At 46.5% G+C, this 17736-nt stretch overlaps 2 protein-coding genes across 2 annotated transcripts; both read right to left on the bottom strand.

The window, feature by feature from the left end:
• Positions 1-1147: 1147 nt before the first annotated feature.
• LOC137845667 (uncharacterized) lies at positions 1148-4745 on the bottom strand. The gene is made up of 3 exons (XM_068663078.1): positions 3876-4745; positions 3061-3372; positions 1148-1891 (listed from the first exon to the last, which is right to left on the bottom strand). The coding sequence occupies exons 1-3, from the start codon at positions 3892-3894 to the stop codon at positions 1521-1523; spliced, it is 702 nt and encodes a 233-aa protein (XP_068519179.1). The 5' UTR covers positions 3895-4745; the 3' UTR covers positions 1148-1520.
• Positions 4746-9963: 5218 nt separating this feature from the next.
• LOC137845435 (coiled-coil domain-containing protein 81-like) lies at positions 9964-14797 on the bottom strand. Its single transcript, XM_068662596.1, has 5 exons — positions 13835-14797; positions 12984-13057; positions 12274-12344; positions 11325-11442; positions 9964-10126 (listed from the first exon to the last, which is right to left on the bottom strand). The coding sequence occupies exons 1-5, from the start codon at positions 14084-14086 to the stop codon at positions 9964-9966; spliced, it is 678 nt and encodes a 225-aa protein (XP_068518697.1). The 5' UTR covers positions 14087-14797.
• Between the last annotated feature and the right edge of the window lie 2939 nt (positions 14798-17736).

Genomic DNA, 17736 nt, shown 5'->3' with positions numbered 1-17736 from the left:
AGCTTTTTAGCATCTGTCCCAATATCAGTGTAGTATTACGAATTTTTTCTTTCATGTGTATTGTTTGGATATGTAATAATAAAAAGTGAGCTACCACCTGTTTTGTTGTTGTTTTCATTTTTTAATCTTACACTTAAAACTGTATAAACTTTAAAAAAAAAAAAAAAGTTTGTGAGCAGCTTACCCCATTCTTGTTGTCTTGGTTATACATCAAAGGCAAACACAGGAGGAAGAAAAATATATATTGAAAATTTACATTTTAATGTATTATTACATTGAAAAGGTAATAAAGGAGTCAACCTCATTTTTCCTTAAATTATTCTTCAACTTGGTTAATGTCACAGGTTTTTAGAACCACAGAATCATAGAATATCCCAAGTTGGAAGGGCCCCCTAAGGATCATCGAGTCCAGCTCCTGGCACTACACAGGTCTACCCCAAAATTCAGGCCACGTGACTAAGAGCACAGTACAAACGCTTCTTAAACTCCAACAGGCTTGGTGCAGCGACTGCTTCCCTGGGGAGCCTGTTCCAGTGTGCAACCACCCTCTCGGTGAAGAACCTCATATCACAGAATCACAGAATTTCTAGGATTCTGTGATCTCATCCTGATGTCCAGCCTGAACCTCCCCTGCCTCAGCTTGACACCATTCCCTCAGGTCCTGTCACTGGTCTCTAAAGAGAACAGATTGGTGCCTGCCCCTCCACTCCCTCTCCGGGTACAGAACTGGCTGGAGGGCTGTGCCCAGTGGGTTGTGGTTAATTAAATCCAGCTGGCGTCCCATTACAAGTGGTGCCTCCCAGGGGTCGGTACTGGGGCCTATCTTGTTTAATACCTTTATTGATGACATAGAGCAGGGGATGGAGCGTACCTTCAGTAAGGTTGCAGATGACACTGTCGTGGTTCCGCTCGAGTGGGCAGCCGAGCTCCACCACAGCCGCTCTCTCACTCCCCCTCCTCAAAGAATGGGGAGAAAATATGTGAAAAATGCGCGAAGGTTGAGATAAGGACGAGAAAATCACGCAGTAATTATTGTAACGGGCAAAACAGACTTGGCATAGGGAGATAGTAAGACTTATTGCTTATTGCTAACAAGCTAGAGAAGTGAGAAACAAAGGAAAGAAAGCAAAAGCACCTTCCCCCCCCATCCACCCTCTTCCACCTCCTCCCCCTGAGCGGCGCAGGGGAATGGGGGTTATGGTCAGTCTACAGCACTTCTTCTCTGCCGCTCCTTCTCGGTCACTCTCGTCCCCTGTGCTGTGGGGTCCAACCAACAGGATGCAGTCCTTGATGAACTGATCCAGCGTGGGCTTCCCACAGGCAGCAGCTCTTCCAGAGCTGCTCCAGATATGGGTCCGTACCATGGGGTCCATCCCTCAGGAGAAAACTGCTCCAACCTGGCTCCCCTACGGGCAGCAGCTCCTGCCAGGTCACCTGCTCCTGCGTGGTCTCCTCTCCATGGGCTACAGGTCCGGCCCGGAATCTGCTCCGGCAGGGGTCAAATTTGTATTTTTTTGTATTCAAGGTGATCCTTCTCTTGCTGGAAGGACCTGCTTTTTGACTCTCCTTCTCTTCACTAGGAGCATGTTCCCTCTTGCTTTGGTAATGCTCTTTGTCAGTCTTTTTAGTCTCGTCCTTTGTATCTTGGCATCTCTCTGCAATAGCTGAGGAGGAAAGCTTTTTAGAGCTACATTCAGTGTCACACTTGAGAGAGGAAGTTTGCCGCAATTTCTCACCAGGCTCAGAAGTCTCTTTGCCGGACAAAATGTTTTCTTTTGAAATGAGGTCACGTTCTTTTGATCTTCTTGGTTTCTCCTTGTCTCCACCGTCATCACATTGGTACTGTGCGAGGTATTCATCCTTCCCAGTAGATTTCGGAGGGTCCGCGACACTGCACAAAATAAAAGCACATTTCTCACTTCTGCTGAAGGATGTGAAGATTAAGAGTAAAACCTTCCAAAGGCAAACAAACAAACAAAAACCTCCGGACTACAGGAACACTCGCAAAGATATGCCATTTAGAAACCTCTCCTGCGATTAGGACACCTTCTCCAGCTCCCAGAGAAAGTGTTTTTTCCCCTCTTGCTTCTGAAGCCATTGCACTAAAAAAGCAAACGCATCTGGCTCCCTCCACATGCTGCTGCTCTGAATAAGAGCCAGAAAATTCAAAACCACCCTATTTGGTCACCCCACATAGCCGAAAAAACACCAGTTGAAACTGAGTTTTCTACCTCTCTCCCAAGAATTTACATTCACATATCCTATGACTGACAAAATAAAAGGCGGGGCTCAGGAGGAACAGCCAGTGTTGGAAATGAAAAAAAGCAGCCTCTTTCTTCAGAGTCTTAAGCCTATGCTACTAGGAAAAAACAAAACAAAACAAAACAAAACAAAACAAGAGGAGAGGAGAACAACAGCGGGAAATTTACCTATTCTCCAGGTGTTCAATTGCAAAGCCTCCTCTGGAGGATCAACAGCTGTGAATTCAGCGTGCTTAGGAGAAATCAGATCTACGTCTGAACCACAACTATTTCAGTAGCATCACTAACTTACGTTACTCTGAAGAAGCAGTCAGCACCGTTTCTATGTTAGGAAATAGCTGAGCAGAGTCTGTTATTCACAGGAATTATTCAGGCAGGCTTCTTTAGGAAGGCTGGGTTTCACTAGAACATTACTAGCCTGTAAGCCTCATGGCATCACCTTCCATCTTGACTGCTAAACCTCCTTGCTCCCTACTATCTTCTTTGCCAAGGTACAGCTGTCCACGTTTACTTTTCCTACTTGGCTGGACTGAATTTAAGAAGCGATCTTGCAACTCTTCCTCTTGTTTGCCACTTAATCATCGCACCAAATGAAAACTATTTGCCTTTCACCTCTTTATTTCAGGCCTTCTTTCCTAGTGGTCATTCAAAACTGTGAAAAAAATAGTCTACCAAGTCGGGGTTTTTGGATTTGATAATAAATCGGCAGTCTGGTAAGTCACCAAGCACTTCAACACTGTTTGAAATAATCTCTACATTAATAGGAAAGGAATTCCTCAAACACGCTGCTGCTGCTTACCTTTAGTATAGTCATTGGATGCGATGGAGCTGTATTTCTTGCTTTCGCCTGCACTGTAAGGCTTTCTTTCCTTGTAAGGTTGTTTACTGCCCTTGCTTCTGCATTGCTCACATGAAGAGCCATCTGGAGGATGGGATTCTTCCTTCTTCTCCCGCGTTATCTTCTGGAAACGAAGATCTAAGTGTTCCAAGGACCCTTTCACTTTCCTGGTGTTTCTCTTTTTTCTTCTTTTTCTTCTCCTTTTTCTTCCTTTGCTTACGCTTGCAATTGGCATTGTCAAAGTGGAGCGCACAGAAACACAAATCCTGAAGTCTGAAAGAAACATGCAAGTTAAAAGAGAAAAAAAAAAGATGTGGCACTTGTTGCCTATATGAAACTTCATTTATTTTACCACAGGTGATGATTTGCAGCATGTCAGCTATTTTGTGGTGCTTTGTGCACACGCAACTTACTTTAGATGTAGCAAACTTAAGCCCTCAGATTGAAGGACCATAGGTCCTGCTTTGTACACAGATCATTAACAATGGCTAGCTCTGAAATACGTGCAAGCAGAAAAAAACTTTTAACCTAATCCAGAATGGTGTACGGATGTGTTTCCAACTATGTGGTCCAAAGCTAGTGCTCTGACACAATTCAGCAATAGCTTTCCTGTCTTCACTGATCAACCTAACAACATGATCCCCAGACAGCTGATGCTATCTAAGTAACTTAGAAACTACCAGGAAAAAAAAAAAAAAAAAAAAAAGGAAGACATGAGAAGCACCCAGAAAAGAATTAGGATAAAAAATGCGGAGTATGCTGGAATCCTTGCTTACTTGGAATCCTTCTCTCCATGTTTATCCTTGGACTTCTTTTTCTTCTAGAACTTGTGATAGTTTTGCATTTTTTTCACCACCTAAAAGCTCCTTTTCTATCTTTCTGTCTTTCCTTTCTATTTCACTTTCACTACCTTCTGCACGGGTATATTGTCTTTTTCTGTTTCCTTCTGTTTCATTTTTCTGGCGACAGTTCTCCAAATGAGCTGACACAGGTGGAAGCACATGTCTTTCACGAGAATGTCTTCCGGAATGTTGCTGAGGTACCGAGCAACGATGCAAGTCTGCTCGGGGTGTGCTAAAGCGACGTCCATCTTCATCTCTCAAGAGGGAACCGTGAGGCCATCCACTTTTGTAATGATAATGCTTATGTGACCTGCCGTAGTAAGTTGCAGTCCATTTGTCAAGGGCTGCATTGCCGTGAGAGAACTTTCTCTCTCTACTGTCTCCTGTCGCATGAGGTGAATAGTAATCATTGGAATAGCTACATCTTTCCCATCTCCGTGCTTCATCTCGATAGTATCTTTCTCTGCTCCAACTTCTTTCCCCTTTGGATCGGTAATATCTATTGCTACCTTGTTCTGATCTTCCTCCGCTGCCAGATCTGTACTTGGAATATTTGACTGCTCTTCTGCCATTCTCAGGGCTGTTTCTTTCACGAGGGAAAGATCTGTACCTGCTTCCCTCCCAGTGCTCCTGCTTGTGAGCTTTTGCTCAACAACTTCTCTGAGAGCACCTCCTCTTGCTGGAAGGACCATCTTTTTGCTCCTGTTTTGAGTCTTCTTCTCTTCTGCATCACAATGTCCTCTCTTTCTTCGGTAATGCTCTTTGTCAGGTTTTTTAGTGTCATGTATCTTTCTTTTTAATGTTTTTTATTTGTTTGTTTGTTTGTTTGTTTGTTTGTTTGTTTGTTTTTCATGTGCATGGTGTCCTCTTCCCAGTTTTCTATCACCAAGTTCTTCATTTGGTTTAGAGGACTGGCTTTCCACAACTTTATCCAGCTTTGAAATAGACGAGTCATTAAGTCATTAACAGGTACGTAGTTTTCAGATATGTCCTTTGTGTAATACACAATAAATGTTTGTTCATTGTCTTTTGTATTATAAAAACAAGGAGTTCTGTTTGAGGAGCAGGACTTGTGAGAGCTCCCTGCTGAAGTAAGGAGCTGTATAATACTTGGCTAGACACTGAAAATTCTTTTGCTTAATGTAACAAAAAAAAGAACCCCCTCCCCTTCTCTCCTTCTGCATCTCAGTTGCCTCTTTTGTTCAAAGACACTGCTGCAAAGCTCATGTAACCACCTCCTGATAAGTTGCTAAAGTGGTGTATCAACATCTTGCCTTCCTGTCTCACGCTGGGCCAACATGACCAAATAAAAAAAAAAGTTGAACCACAACGCCGAGGAAGACCACGGCCTTCATCTTCACGACCACCAGAGGGACAGAGACGACCCCCTAGCAACAGTGCGCGCAGTCGCAGAATATACCAGGATGTGCTGCGTAATCCCGGAATTACCAAAATATAAAAAGGGACCCTGGCGGGGGTGAGGTGCGCGCCGTTGGCGGAGCCGAGACTCCCCGGCCGCCCAGCGCTGTTTTGCTTGCTGTTGCTTACTCAATAAACTCCTTTCTATTATTAATGCAATGCTCTCTGAAAATTTATTAAGGGGGCAACTTACAACACTTTGTACCTTGGCATTTATGTGTAATAGCTAAGCATGACCGGAGTGACTCGCCGAGACGCTCGGCTCTGGGGCGGACACGTTGTGCAGCGGAGCGGGGGATCGAGGCGGGCGGGGCTTGTTTCCCGGCACCGAGGCCACCCGAGGCCACCCGAGGCAGCCGAGGGAGCCGGCAGGCGCCGGCAGCCCTCGCGAGGGAGGCTGCCGAGCTGTGGGGGGAGCCGGCAGCGGCAGCGGCGGGCCGTTCACGTCGGGCGCCGCCGCCATTTCGCGGCCACTCGCCGAGGCGATCGGCTCGGGGGAGGCGCGTTGTGCAGCGGAGCCGGGGATCGAGGCGGGCAGGGCTTCCGCCTCCCCTCCCCCCCGGAAAATCGCTTTTTCTGTAAAATCGGTGACAGGTTTTCAGAACTCCAGTGTCACACTGCGAGAAACACTCTGTAGGCAGTAACATAGGCTCAGGCGAGGATCTCCGTCAGTGAAGTAGCATTTTTATTCGCGGTTGCAATGGCGGGCGTCCCACAAGCAGGAGCGCACCTACTAGTCACATCGTACAGTTTATATCCTTTATTTCCCGACGACCGGGAGCCTCCTGTTTCCCCATTGTCTGGGTAATCCAGGCTCACAACCTATCCGATGCTTCACAGACAATACATGGCTTTCAGTTGCCAGCCTGTTACTTTTCCAATTTCTTCTGACTTTTTGTGCTCTTTAAAGGGGTAATGTTTCTTCACTTATCTGACTTGACACCGTGATTTTCGAGTTCAAGTTTGTATTTATTTATTTATTTATTTTTTGTAAGGAGATGTACCAAGCTGTCTTTTTTTACTAAAAATTGTTTCATCAGCACATTTCTCTATCTTCTTAAGCCTATACTAGTAGGGAAAAACAAAACAAAACAAAACAAAACGAAACGGAACAAAAAACAAGTGCAAGAATAGCAGGGCTCCTCAGTCTACATCATGTGGTCGCTTTTTCCAGGTGAAAAAGCGGGGCCATAAGTGGCAGTACACCCTCTCTAAGTAGGACTGCAGAAACAATAAACTTACAGCAATCAGCTTCTCTACCACGTATGTGGACTTGTTGAGACTGTGTAAAAACCCTTCAGAAAACATCATTTTCACTCTTTGCCCTCGGATAGCAAGAGTGCCAAAATCCTTTAAGGTGAAGTCCGTGTCCTCCCTATTTGTGAGGATGCGGTAGAAGTATTGCAAGGTCTCCTCCAAACAGCTCTGCACTATTTCCTTGCTGTACGGGACGTTCAGGCGCATATTCTCATAGCTCAGCACCACTATCTTCATATCATCTGGAAAAAATGAGGAACAATGCAACTTGCACTGCAGTTGAACAGATTCAAACAAAGTGCCAGGAGCTTCCAGCTAAAACATGCTGCTGCAACTGAGCGACAGTTGATACCATGATGCACCAGCACCGCATATAAGGTGTACAGGAGTGGTTCTCCAATTGACTGCGACACATAGGCTCGAAGGTCCAAATACTCAGGATATTTTACCTCCTAAAGAGAGACCATGAAGATAGAAAAATTATCCCAGAGTACTTCGTGGACTAGCCAGAGAAAAACACTTCCAAAAAACACAGTCTAGAATTACATGGATATATTTCTTGATTCACTAAAAATAAGTCTTCCCATAAACAACGTTTAATACTAGAAGTTGCAGAGAGCTGTTTCGTGATGAATTAGCCTTCTCAGAGGAAAGCATATACTTCTTGTATATGAACTGTGAGGCCATCCGCTTTTGTAATGATCATCTCGATCATCATTCGGTTCATCTCGATAGTATCTTTCTCGGCTCCAACTTCTTTCCCCTTTGGATCGGTAATATCTATTGCTACCTTGTTCTGATCTTCCTCCGCTGCCAGATCTGTACTTTGAGTATTTGACTGCTCTTCTGCCATTCTCAGGGCTGTTTCTTTCACGAGGGAAAGATCTGTACCTGCTTCCCTCCCAGTGCTCCTGCTTGTGAGCTTTTGCTCAACAACTTCCACGCTCTGAGAGCACCTCCTCTTGCTAGAAGGACCTGCTTTTTGACTCTCCTTCTCTTCAGTATGAGCATGTTCCCTCAGGTCTCTGAGGCCTTAAAGAGCCCTGTGGGACCACAGTCAGAAACGTGTGGTTTACCGGACAGTGAGGGAACTGCGGGCTCGTTTACTGATCCTTCTGCTACACCATCGGCCCTCCCACCGCTACTGCCATCGCAGGCCTTTGCTGTTGCACCCCAGGTGAAAAAGCGGGGCCATAAGTGGCAGTACACTAAAGCCCTGGCATGTTGAGATCCAAGAGGAGAGACGTTTGGCCCTCCTTTTCACTCGTGGGAACCACATACCTCAAAACCCACAGAGGATGGGCTATATCTCAGAGAAATCTTGGGAAAGGAGAGCATGAAGAGCATGTTTGCAAATTTATTTCTCCCTGGGCTTCTTCTGTTTCTCCAAGAAATATGAGTTTGAATATAACTTTGGCAGCAGTACTTCTGGTGTTTTGCACCTACCACATTTAAAACTCCTACGAAAAACTGAAAAGTTAGACTAAAAAGCAGCTCTTTCTGTTCTGCTTTGTAAAGTTGCATGTTTTCCTCATGCAAAACAACAGAGGAATGTAAGCTAGAAACGGAAATGCTGAATGTAAAACAAAACAAAACAAACCTCAGCCCTCCAGGACAAAAGCCAATAACTGCTACAAAGTCCTTTTTAAAATGCTGATTAGGTTTCAAGGTGATACTGCTTTAAATAAGCATAATTGTGTGTCCATAGGCAGAAGCTGAATAATGACAGGATGAACTTCTATACTTCATGTTTTGTTACTGTCTTACTGTAACACACAGGGACTTGTTACCTATAGGGAAACCACTAACCTAATGGAGGGTTTAAAACATAAGCTAGTTTGTTATACCAAAATGCCTGAGAGAACATAAAGTGCTTTCAGATTTCTAGCACACCTTGATTGCTATCCATTAAACTTCAGACACGTTAAACAAAACACAGTAAATCAGAAAACTCCTAGTCCCACAGCTGGCAAATTGTGTGCAGAGGTTGTAATTAGAACTTTTTTCCCTTGACATTTTACATTTAAGATTAATTTCAAATCCATTCTATACACACTTTCCATTCCTGAAAAAACAATACGCAAACCTGAAAAATGCATTTACATGAGAAACGAAGACGTCCTTGTCCGATTGGAAGACTAAGGTGACAGCTCCTGGGCTCAGGGATTTTCAGATATGCTCCCATCTTCACCAGTGACAGCTCCTTTTCTCGGATTGAAAGGGAAAATGTTTCAGCAACACATTGAAAACATACTTAAGGGACAAGAAACAAAATCAAGACTGCAGTGAGAAGGAGAACAGAAAAACAATACTGGGGAAAAAAAAAAAAAAAAAAAAAAGAAAAAAAGAAAAAAAGATAAAAGACCTTGATCTTTATACTGACCAATGAGATGAGCCTTACACATTTTTAAGTTTATTTTTGACAACTGATTGAGGCGTTACCAGGTATTAAGTACGATTCAAGAGCAAATATTAACACTAGAAAGAAGAAATCCGATCCACCACCACTTTTTCAAAATACATCCATTTCTAATCTGGAGATAACGTCTCTCTGACAAGGTAGTAGAAAAACTGTAAATACCGACAGAGCTTCCTCTCCCGATGTTCCATATACATACCGATGCTGTTCCTACACCTACACTCTGAGCATAAATTTATGTTGACATGAGTATTGGGTGTTACTCCTCTCTTTGTTTGCCTTGAGAGACACACCTCTTGTCCACTGAAAAGTAAACTCAAGATTCCAGACCAGTTAAGACAGTTGCTATCCCCCCATTCAGAGTTCTGCAGCAGCACTGTTCAGATGTGTTTAGCAGTCTCTTTAGAAAACGTTATCACTTAGGACCTGCTTCTCAGTAGGTACACATTTGGCCTCCGCTTAGCAGAGAGTCAATCCCAGCTTAAGCTTTCGTACAAGAGCCCCTTCACGAAACGGAGTTGAACCCTGACATAACTGAGTTTAACCTTGAAGCTTCCTTAAAGAAGAAAGCAGCACCCAGGCCAGGAAATACAAATTAATCGTCACTTTACCCTGAAACGCACGGAAAGCCACTGAGCTATTCTGTGCTGGCAGGATTGCTGCCAGGCTGGCCGACGAGGCGGTGGGCAGCACCCCAGGGCCACAGGTCCTGTCACACGGGGCTGCCGGATTCAAGTTTGGGATTATTTCAGGTAATCTTTTTCCCTAGAAACAGTAGCTAACAGTAATGCTTTAATTGGTTTGCCAGCACAACCTTTACCCTGTTAGAAATGCCCTTGACTTCTACCTTTACGTAGCATAAATAGTATCCTGAGCGACAGTTGATACCATGATGCACCAGCACCGCATATAAGGTGTACAGGAGAATTACATGAATACATTTCCTGAGACACAAAAATTATCTCGGACCACCTTACATACCTGTCCTGTGTGTCTATGATCTTCAGAAGTAAGCAATGGCAATTTAAGCCTCTTGCGGGGAGTTTCTTTGTGCTGCCTTCCTTCTGTGTCTGGACATACAGGGAACAGTCTGAAAATACACACCAGCAGGAGTCAGGAAGTGGATCTGAGTGCAGGAAGGGTTTCTCTTCTCCACCCTCTCTCCAAACGGAGAGACCAGGGTCGTGGAAATCTAAAGAACCATGCACATGACTCGCAGCTGCTGGGATAATGATCAGCATTTAATCACCAAGAAGATCTCAACACTGGAAGGTGCACACAGGCGCACTTACACAAGAGGTTTGAGGCCTTGGAGCTTGAGAGACTGGTGGGTGAGGATGTGTCTGAAAGTCCGCCCAGGAGGTTGCCTAGGGCGAGGAAGTTGACTCCACACCTTAAGACTGCCTCCACCAAGACAGAAAGAAGGGTAATCGTTGTAGACAACTCCCTTCTCATGGGATCAGAGGGCCCCTATATGTCGGCCAGACCCTGCCCATAGGGAAGTCTGCTGCCTCCCTGGGGCCCAGGCCAGGGACTCTGCCAGAAACCTTCCCAACCTGGCTCGCCCCTCTGATTACTGTCCTCTATTGATAGTCCGGGCTGGCAGTGATGAAATTGCTGAGAGAAGCCTGGAGGCTATCAAAAGGGTTTTCAGGGGACCGGGGCGGTTAGTAGATGGAGCGGGAGTACAGGTGGTGTTTTCCTCCATCCCTGCAGTGCAAGGCAGGGGTACAGAGTGGGTACTCCCACGTGCCCAGTGATGGGACGAGGGGGAATGGGCTAACGTTACGCCAGGGGTGGTTTTATTGGATATTAGGACAAACATCTCTACTGAAAGGGTTGTTAGGCACTGGGGTGGGCTGCCCAGGGAAGTGGTTGAGTCACCATCCCTGGAGGTCTTCAAAAGATGTTCAGATGTAGAGCTTAGTGATATAGTTTAGTGGCAGACTTGTTAGTGTCAGGTCAAAGGATGGACTCAGTGATCTTGGGGGTCTCTTCCAACCTCAGTGATTCTGTCATTCAGTACTAGGGCCGGTTCTCTTCAGTATCTTTATCGATGATCTGGATGAGGGGATTGAGTGCACCCTCAATAAGTGTGCAGACGACATCAAGTTAGGTGCAACCAGCACCTGACTTCAGAGCAATCTGAGCAACCAGCTCTGACTTCAGAGCTGATCGCACTTGCAGCAGCCCACTGGACTGAGACCTTCTGAGAGGTAGGAACCTATAAAGCATGCCACACAAGCACAAGAGCATAAGGCCACTCTGACAAATCCTTTACATCTCACCTGCCAGGAGACTCTTTTGCCTTTGTTTCCTCCTCTGCTTCTTCCTTCGCTTCAGCTGTGGCCAGTGTGCTTGGAGAAAGTCTCCTTTGCGCAAGTTTTAATGTATGAAGAAGAGACGCTGTAAACACAAAAGGAGAAAACCTCTCAGCACATCAGGCACAGATCTGCTCTGCAATGTTATAAGCTAGCTGAGGTATCCCTGTGATTCCTTCTGAGACCTGTTTTCTAGAAGACTGCAAGCCCTTCCTGACTCCAGATCCCATCTGACCTTTGATGCCCACAGTGCTGCATTACTCCTTTTGCTGTGATCTTTCTGCTGCAGCAGCAAGTCCATCCCCTCTGAACAGTGGGGGTTTTGCGGGGACACACATTTTGGTGCCTAACAATCTCTTTTGGGGCAACGATTTCTTGGAGCGGCATACATGGTTTTTCTACACAGGCTTTCTATCCTGGTGCATTCAACTCAAGCACGTTATATCTGTGATATTCATGAGGAATTAAGAATGAGGAGTTCCCAGCTTTAGAGGAGAACCAAAGTTTTGGCACAGCTTGGCAACCTTTGTGCATTCTTCTCGACACAATTTTTCTCATCAAATGACAACATGGTGATTCAAAGCGGTATGCCCAGCCCCTCAGTCTCCCACAACTCAAGACGGAGTTTGTTATTCACAGTGCTAGCGGACTTGCCAAACGCTGACTCCCTCCTGCACAAACAAACCCATAAAATGGAAGAGAGGCACCCTTTGGCACGTAATGCAGGGGAAAAACATACTTCAGCACTATCTTGTTCAAAATGCGTCCCTTGAGACTTACCAGGAGGGTAAACAGAGGCATACAGCGTGCCTCTGCTATCCCAGGCATCTCCCTGTAACCTGAGTCCCAAGCACCCCCCAGCGAGGACAACAGGGAAAGGCACAAACCTCCACCAGCAATCAGTCATTAACGTTACCTTGTGCATTAAGTATCTCTTCCTCTGCAAGACGCTCCCTAGCAAGCCGAGGTACCGCCTTAATCTCAAACCTGGAAGTAGGAAGAAGGCACCTTTCTGTGAAAAGGGCTCCTTTGCCAGATTAATGTCAAGGTATCCGTGGAGAGTCCAACACATGCCCTAAACCATTCAAACTGAGCAGTGCTGGCCTCAGAACAGCTCAGCAGCCCCTCGCTAGACAGAGGTTTGGGTTTTTATTTTGCCTCAGTGCTCCTGTGTCGTCCTGACACAAGAAGGCATTTCAGAGTTCCTTTGATTGACACGAGTTTCACCAAAGACATGGAAACATCACAGGCAGGGGACAAGCATAGATCTGGTCCTTGTTCCACCTGCTAAGAGATCCTGTCCATGTTGCATTCAAAACAACAGAAACATTAGGATCTTACTTCTTTTAGATATTTTGGCAGTTTTAACCACATAAAAGAGAAGAAGCAGATGAAACATTAGGTGAGTTGCTTCAATGCATCTGCAGAGCAACCCAGTTGCCTCTGACTGGAGTAATGGTAAAATGCAGAACACGGTCAGTAACTGAGGGTGATGCGTAAGCCCAAGCTAAGCAAAAGCAAGGATGAAATTAACTGCAAAACAGTAGTTTGAAAGAGCACTACCAATCACGAGCTGAGCACGTGTGAGTGCGCGCAGAGCAGGGCTGCAGGAACAAATATACTTACTGAGGGAACAGGTGGGCACGGCCAAAATGGCTTGGGAAGAGGGCAGTTTCTTTGTCCAGTCTGACCAACTTTTTCTGCAGCAGGGACAGAAACATCTGACATGAGTCCAAGGAAAAGAGCTCAACATTCACAGAGGCCTTTCTGTAGCTCCAGGAATTCACTGCCTCTCAGCAAACTTCTGGACAAGTGCCTCAGCCAGTTAAAACACACTGCACAGCACATGATCTGCTAGGGTGAGGAACGCTGCCAACCTTTTCACAAGGACCGTAGTTAACAGCCTCAGCCTGTGAACAAGTCAATGGAGCAAACACAAGGGAAGGCCCGTCATGAGCCTCGGCTTCCAGCTGCTGCTTTCAGTGGGGTCGCTTGCTTTAGCTATTCCTGAATGCAGCGCAAATGGGTCAGAGCTGGTGTTATCCCCAGAGTTTTTCACAGGAGTCAGAGGATTGCGTTGGCAGTGTGGAGGAACACGGAGACCAGAGCTTTTCTGCTGGGACAGGAGAACTACACCAACAGCCTGCCTGCATCCAAAAGGGCCTGGTGTCCTTGTGCCTCAGCCTCACGCCCGCAACGGGGGGGAACATCATCAGCCTAGCCGTTGCTTTGGCTTCTTTCCTGTTTATGGCGAGGCCCTTCCAGTGCTATCCTTTGCCCAGCAACGATACGACTGCACGCATTGCCAGCAGTCATACAGCAAATAAAAGAAAGAAAACAGAAAGCTCTCACTGCGATGGACTGTGCCTAGCTCCAGTGTCCTGGCAGCTCACAGCTGCCAGCAGGGCTCAGTGCCCCCACCCTTTGATGGGGCTTCAAACCCTCTCTAAGTAGGACTGCAGAAACAATAAACTTACAGCAATCAGCTTCTCTACCACGTATGTGGACTTGTTGAGACTGTGTAAAAACCCTTCAGAAAACGTCATTTTCACTCTTTGCCCTCGGATAGCAAGAGTGCCAAAATCCTTTAAGGTGAAGTCCGTGTCCTCCCTATTTGTGAGGATGCGGTAGAAGTATTGCAAGGTCTCCTCCAAACAGCTCTGCACTATTTCCTTGCTGTACGGGACGTTCAGGCGCATATTCTCATAGCTCAGCACCACTATCTTCATATCATCTGGAAAAAATGAGGAACAATGCAACTTGCACTGCAGTTGAACAGATTCAAACAAAGTGCCAGGAGCTTCCAGCTAAAACATGCTGCTGCAACTGAGCGACAGTTGATACCATGATGCACCAGCACCGCATATAAGGTGTACAGGAGTGGTTCTCCAATTGACTGCGACACATAGGCTCGAAGGTCCAAATACTCAGGATATTTTACCTCCTAAAGAGAGACCATGAAGATAGAAAAATTATCCCAGAGTACTTCGTGGACTAGCCAGAGAAAAACACTTCCAAAAAACACAGTCTAGAATTACATGGATATATTTCTTGATTCACTAAAAATAAGTCTTCCCATAAACAACGTTTAATACTAGAAGTTGCAGAGAGCTGTTTCGTGATGAATTAGCCTTCTCAGAGGAAAGCATATACTTCTTGTATATGAACTGTGAGGCCATCCGCTTTTGTAATGATCATCTCGATCATCATTCGGTTCATCTCGATAGTATCTTTCTCGGCTCCAACTTCTTTCCCCTTTGGATCGGTAATATCTATTGCTACCTTGTTCTGATCTTCCTCCGCTGCCAGATCTGTACTTTGAGTATTTGACTGCTCTTCTGCCATTCTCAGGGCTGTTTCTTTCACGAGGGAAAGATCTGTACCTGCTTCCCTCCCAGTGCTCCTGCTTGTGAGCTTTTGCTCAACAACTTCCACGCTCTGAGAGCACCTCCTCTTGCTAGAAGGACCTGCTTTTTGACTCTCCTTCTCTTCAGTATGAGCATGTTCCCTCAGGTCTCTGAGGCCTTAAAGAGCCCTGTGGGACCACAGTCAGAAACGTGTGGTTTACCGGACAGTGAGGGAACTGCGGGCTCGTTTACTGATCCTTCTGCTACACCATCGGCCCTCCCACCGCTACTGCCATCGCAGGCCTTTGCTGTTGCACCCCCTGCTGATCTGGACGTGCTTTTTGACCCAGGCTGTATTGGCCTTGAAAAGGAGACGGATATGTTTCCCTTCGATCCAGGAAGAGTGGGATGCATGAGGCCCGAAAGCCTAGTTGCTTGACAACTGAACATGTTGTTCCCACCACTAGCCTTGGAATTCTCCAGTGTTTGTAATCAAGAAAAGGAATGGAAAATGGAGACTGTTATTAGTCATGGAAGATATGGGAGCACTTCAACCAGGCCAAATATGCTCCCCCAGTCATGGACATTGACATTAATAGACTTAAAGGATTGTTTGTTACCTTTTCTGATTGTACATATGTATAGGCGTACTCGGGTTTAGTATGTAAAAGAAATGTTCTGTATATTTAGAAGGTTTGATGTTTTTGTGTGTGTGTTCGTAGAGCATAGACTCCCTGTGCACTCAGTGCTGTTTACTTGCCTTTTATAAGTATTACTAAATTCAGATTGAGTTGAGACTTCATTTATAACAGTATTATTATTATTATTATTAATTTTCCTTTTGTTTCTGTCCTAATAAACTGTCTTATCTCAACCCACAGGACTTAATTTCTTTCTAATTCTCTCCCCCATCCCAGAGAGGGAGGGGGGAGGGTGAGCGAAGCGCTATGTGGTGCTTAGCTGCCAGCTGGGTTAAGCCACAACAGTCTTTTTTAATGCCCAACATGGGGCACGAAGGGTTGAGATAACGACAGACCTGACCAGTGTGTGTTAAAACAAAATTGGTATATTAGATCTGCTTAATAGTTGATAGTCACAATGTTGATTGCTTTGATCTCAGGTCTGCTGTGCCTGTTCTCCAAATTGAGTTATATAGCACATTACTTACTGTATGTGTTCCCTGACGTGATGTTTATCCTTTCCAGGGTCTGGTTTACGATTATTATTTTACTGTACATGTAGTGGGTTTATGTGGCAAGGTTTTGGTAGCAGGGGGCAATAGGGGTGGCTTCTGCGAGTAGGATCTAGAAGCTGCCCCATGTTTGGTAAGGGCCCCACTGCTGACCAGAGCTGAGCCAGTAAGTGATGTTGTTTTGCCCCTCTGTGAAAGCATGTTTAAGACAGGGAAAAAAACGCTGCGCCACACAGCAGCTGGGAGAGTGAGAAGAGTGAGGAACAGCATTGCAGGCACCAAGGTCAGTGAAGAAGGAGGGGTAGAGGTGCTCCAGGTGCCAGAGCAGAAGTCCCCTGCTGCCTGTGGTCAGGACCATGGTGAAACAGGCTGTCCACCTGCAGTCCGTGGAATCACAGAATCACAGAATTTCTAGGTTGGAAGAGACCTCAAGATCATCGAGTCCAACCTCTAACCTAACACTAACAGTCCCCACTAAACCATATCCCTAAGCTCTATGTCTAAACGTCTTTTGAAGACTTCCAGGGATGGTGACTCCACCACCTCCCTGGGCAGCCCGTTCCAGTGCCTAACAACCCTTTCAGTAAAGAAATTCTTCCTAACATCTAACCTAAAACTCCCCTGGCGTAACTTTAGGCCATTCCCCCTCGTCCTGTCACCAGGCACATGGGAGAACAGGCCAACCCCCACCTCGCTACAGCCTCCTTTAATGTACTTATACAGAGCAATAAGGTCACCCCTGAGCCTCCTCTTCTCTAGGCTGAACAAGCCCAGCTCCTTCAGCCGCTCCTCATAGGACTTGCTCTCCAGGCCCCTCACCAGCTTCGTCGCCCTTCTTTGGACCCGCTCAAGCACCTCGATGTCCTTCTTGTAGCGAGGGGCCCAAAACTGAACACAGTACTCGAGGTGCGGCCTCACCAGAGCCGAGTACAGGGGGACGATCACCTCCCTAGCCCTGCTGGTCACAGTGTTTCTGATACAAGCCAGGATGCCGTTGGCCTTCTTGGCCACCTGAGCACACTGCTGGCTCATATTCAGCCGACTGTCCACCATCACTCCCAGGTCCTTCTCTGCCTGGCAGCTCTCCAACCACTCATCTCCCAGCCTGTAGTTCTGCTTGGGGTTATTGCACCCCAGGTGCAGGACCCGGCACTTGGCCTTGTTAAACTTCATACAGTTGACCTCAGCCCATCGGTGCAGCCTATCCAGATCCTCCTGCAGAGCCTTCCTACCCTGGAGCAGATCGACACACGCACCTAGCTTGGTGTCATCTGCAAACTTACTGAGGGTGCACTCAATGCCGTCATCCAGATCATTGATGAAGATGTTAAAGAGGACTGGCCCCAGCACCGAGCCCTGGGGGACACCACTAGTGACTGGCCTCCAACTGGACTTGGCTCCATTTACCAAGACTCTTTGGGCCCGGCTATCCAGCCAGTTTCTAACCCAACGAAGCGTGCGCCAGTGCAAGCCAAGAGCAGCCAGTTTCTTGAGGAGAATGCTGTGGGAGATGGTGTCAAAAGCCTTGCTGAAGTCAAGGTAGACCACATCCACAGCCTGTGGAGTACCATGGTGGAGCAGGGTTCCATGCTGCAGCCCGTGGAGAAGACCACAGTGGAGCAGGTGGACCTGCACCAACAGAGGCTGCAGCCTGTGGAAGACCCCCGCCAGAGCAGATCTCAGGCCAGACCTGTAGCCCATGGAGAGGAGCAGGTGACCTGTCAGGAGCTGCTGCCCAGGGGGATCCCAGGTTGGAGAAGTTTGCTCCTGAGGGATGGATCCTGTGGTACAGACCCATATCTGAACCAGTTCTTGAAGAGCTGCTGCCTGTGGGAAGCCC

The sequence above is a fragment of the Anas acuta genome, chromosome 28, assembly GCF_963932015.1.
Source record: "Anas acuta chromosome 28, bAnaAcu1.1, whole genome shotgun sequence".
NCBI lineage: Eukaryota > Metazoa > Chordata > Aves > Anseriformes > Anatidae > Anas > Anas acuta.
This window is presented reverse-complemented; position numbering and strand designations above follow the sequence as displayed.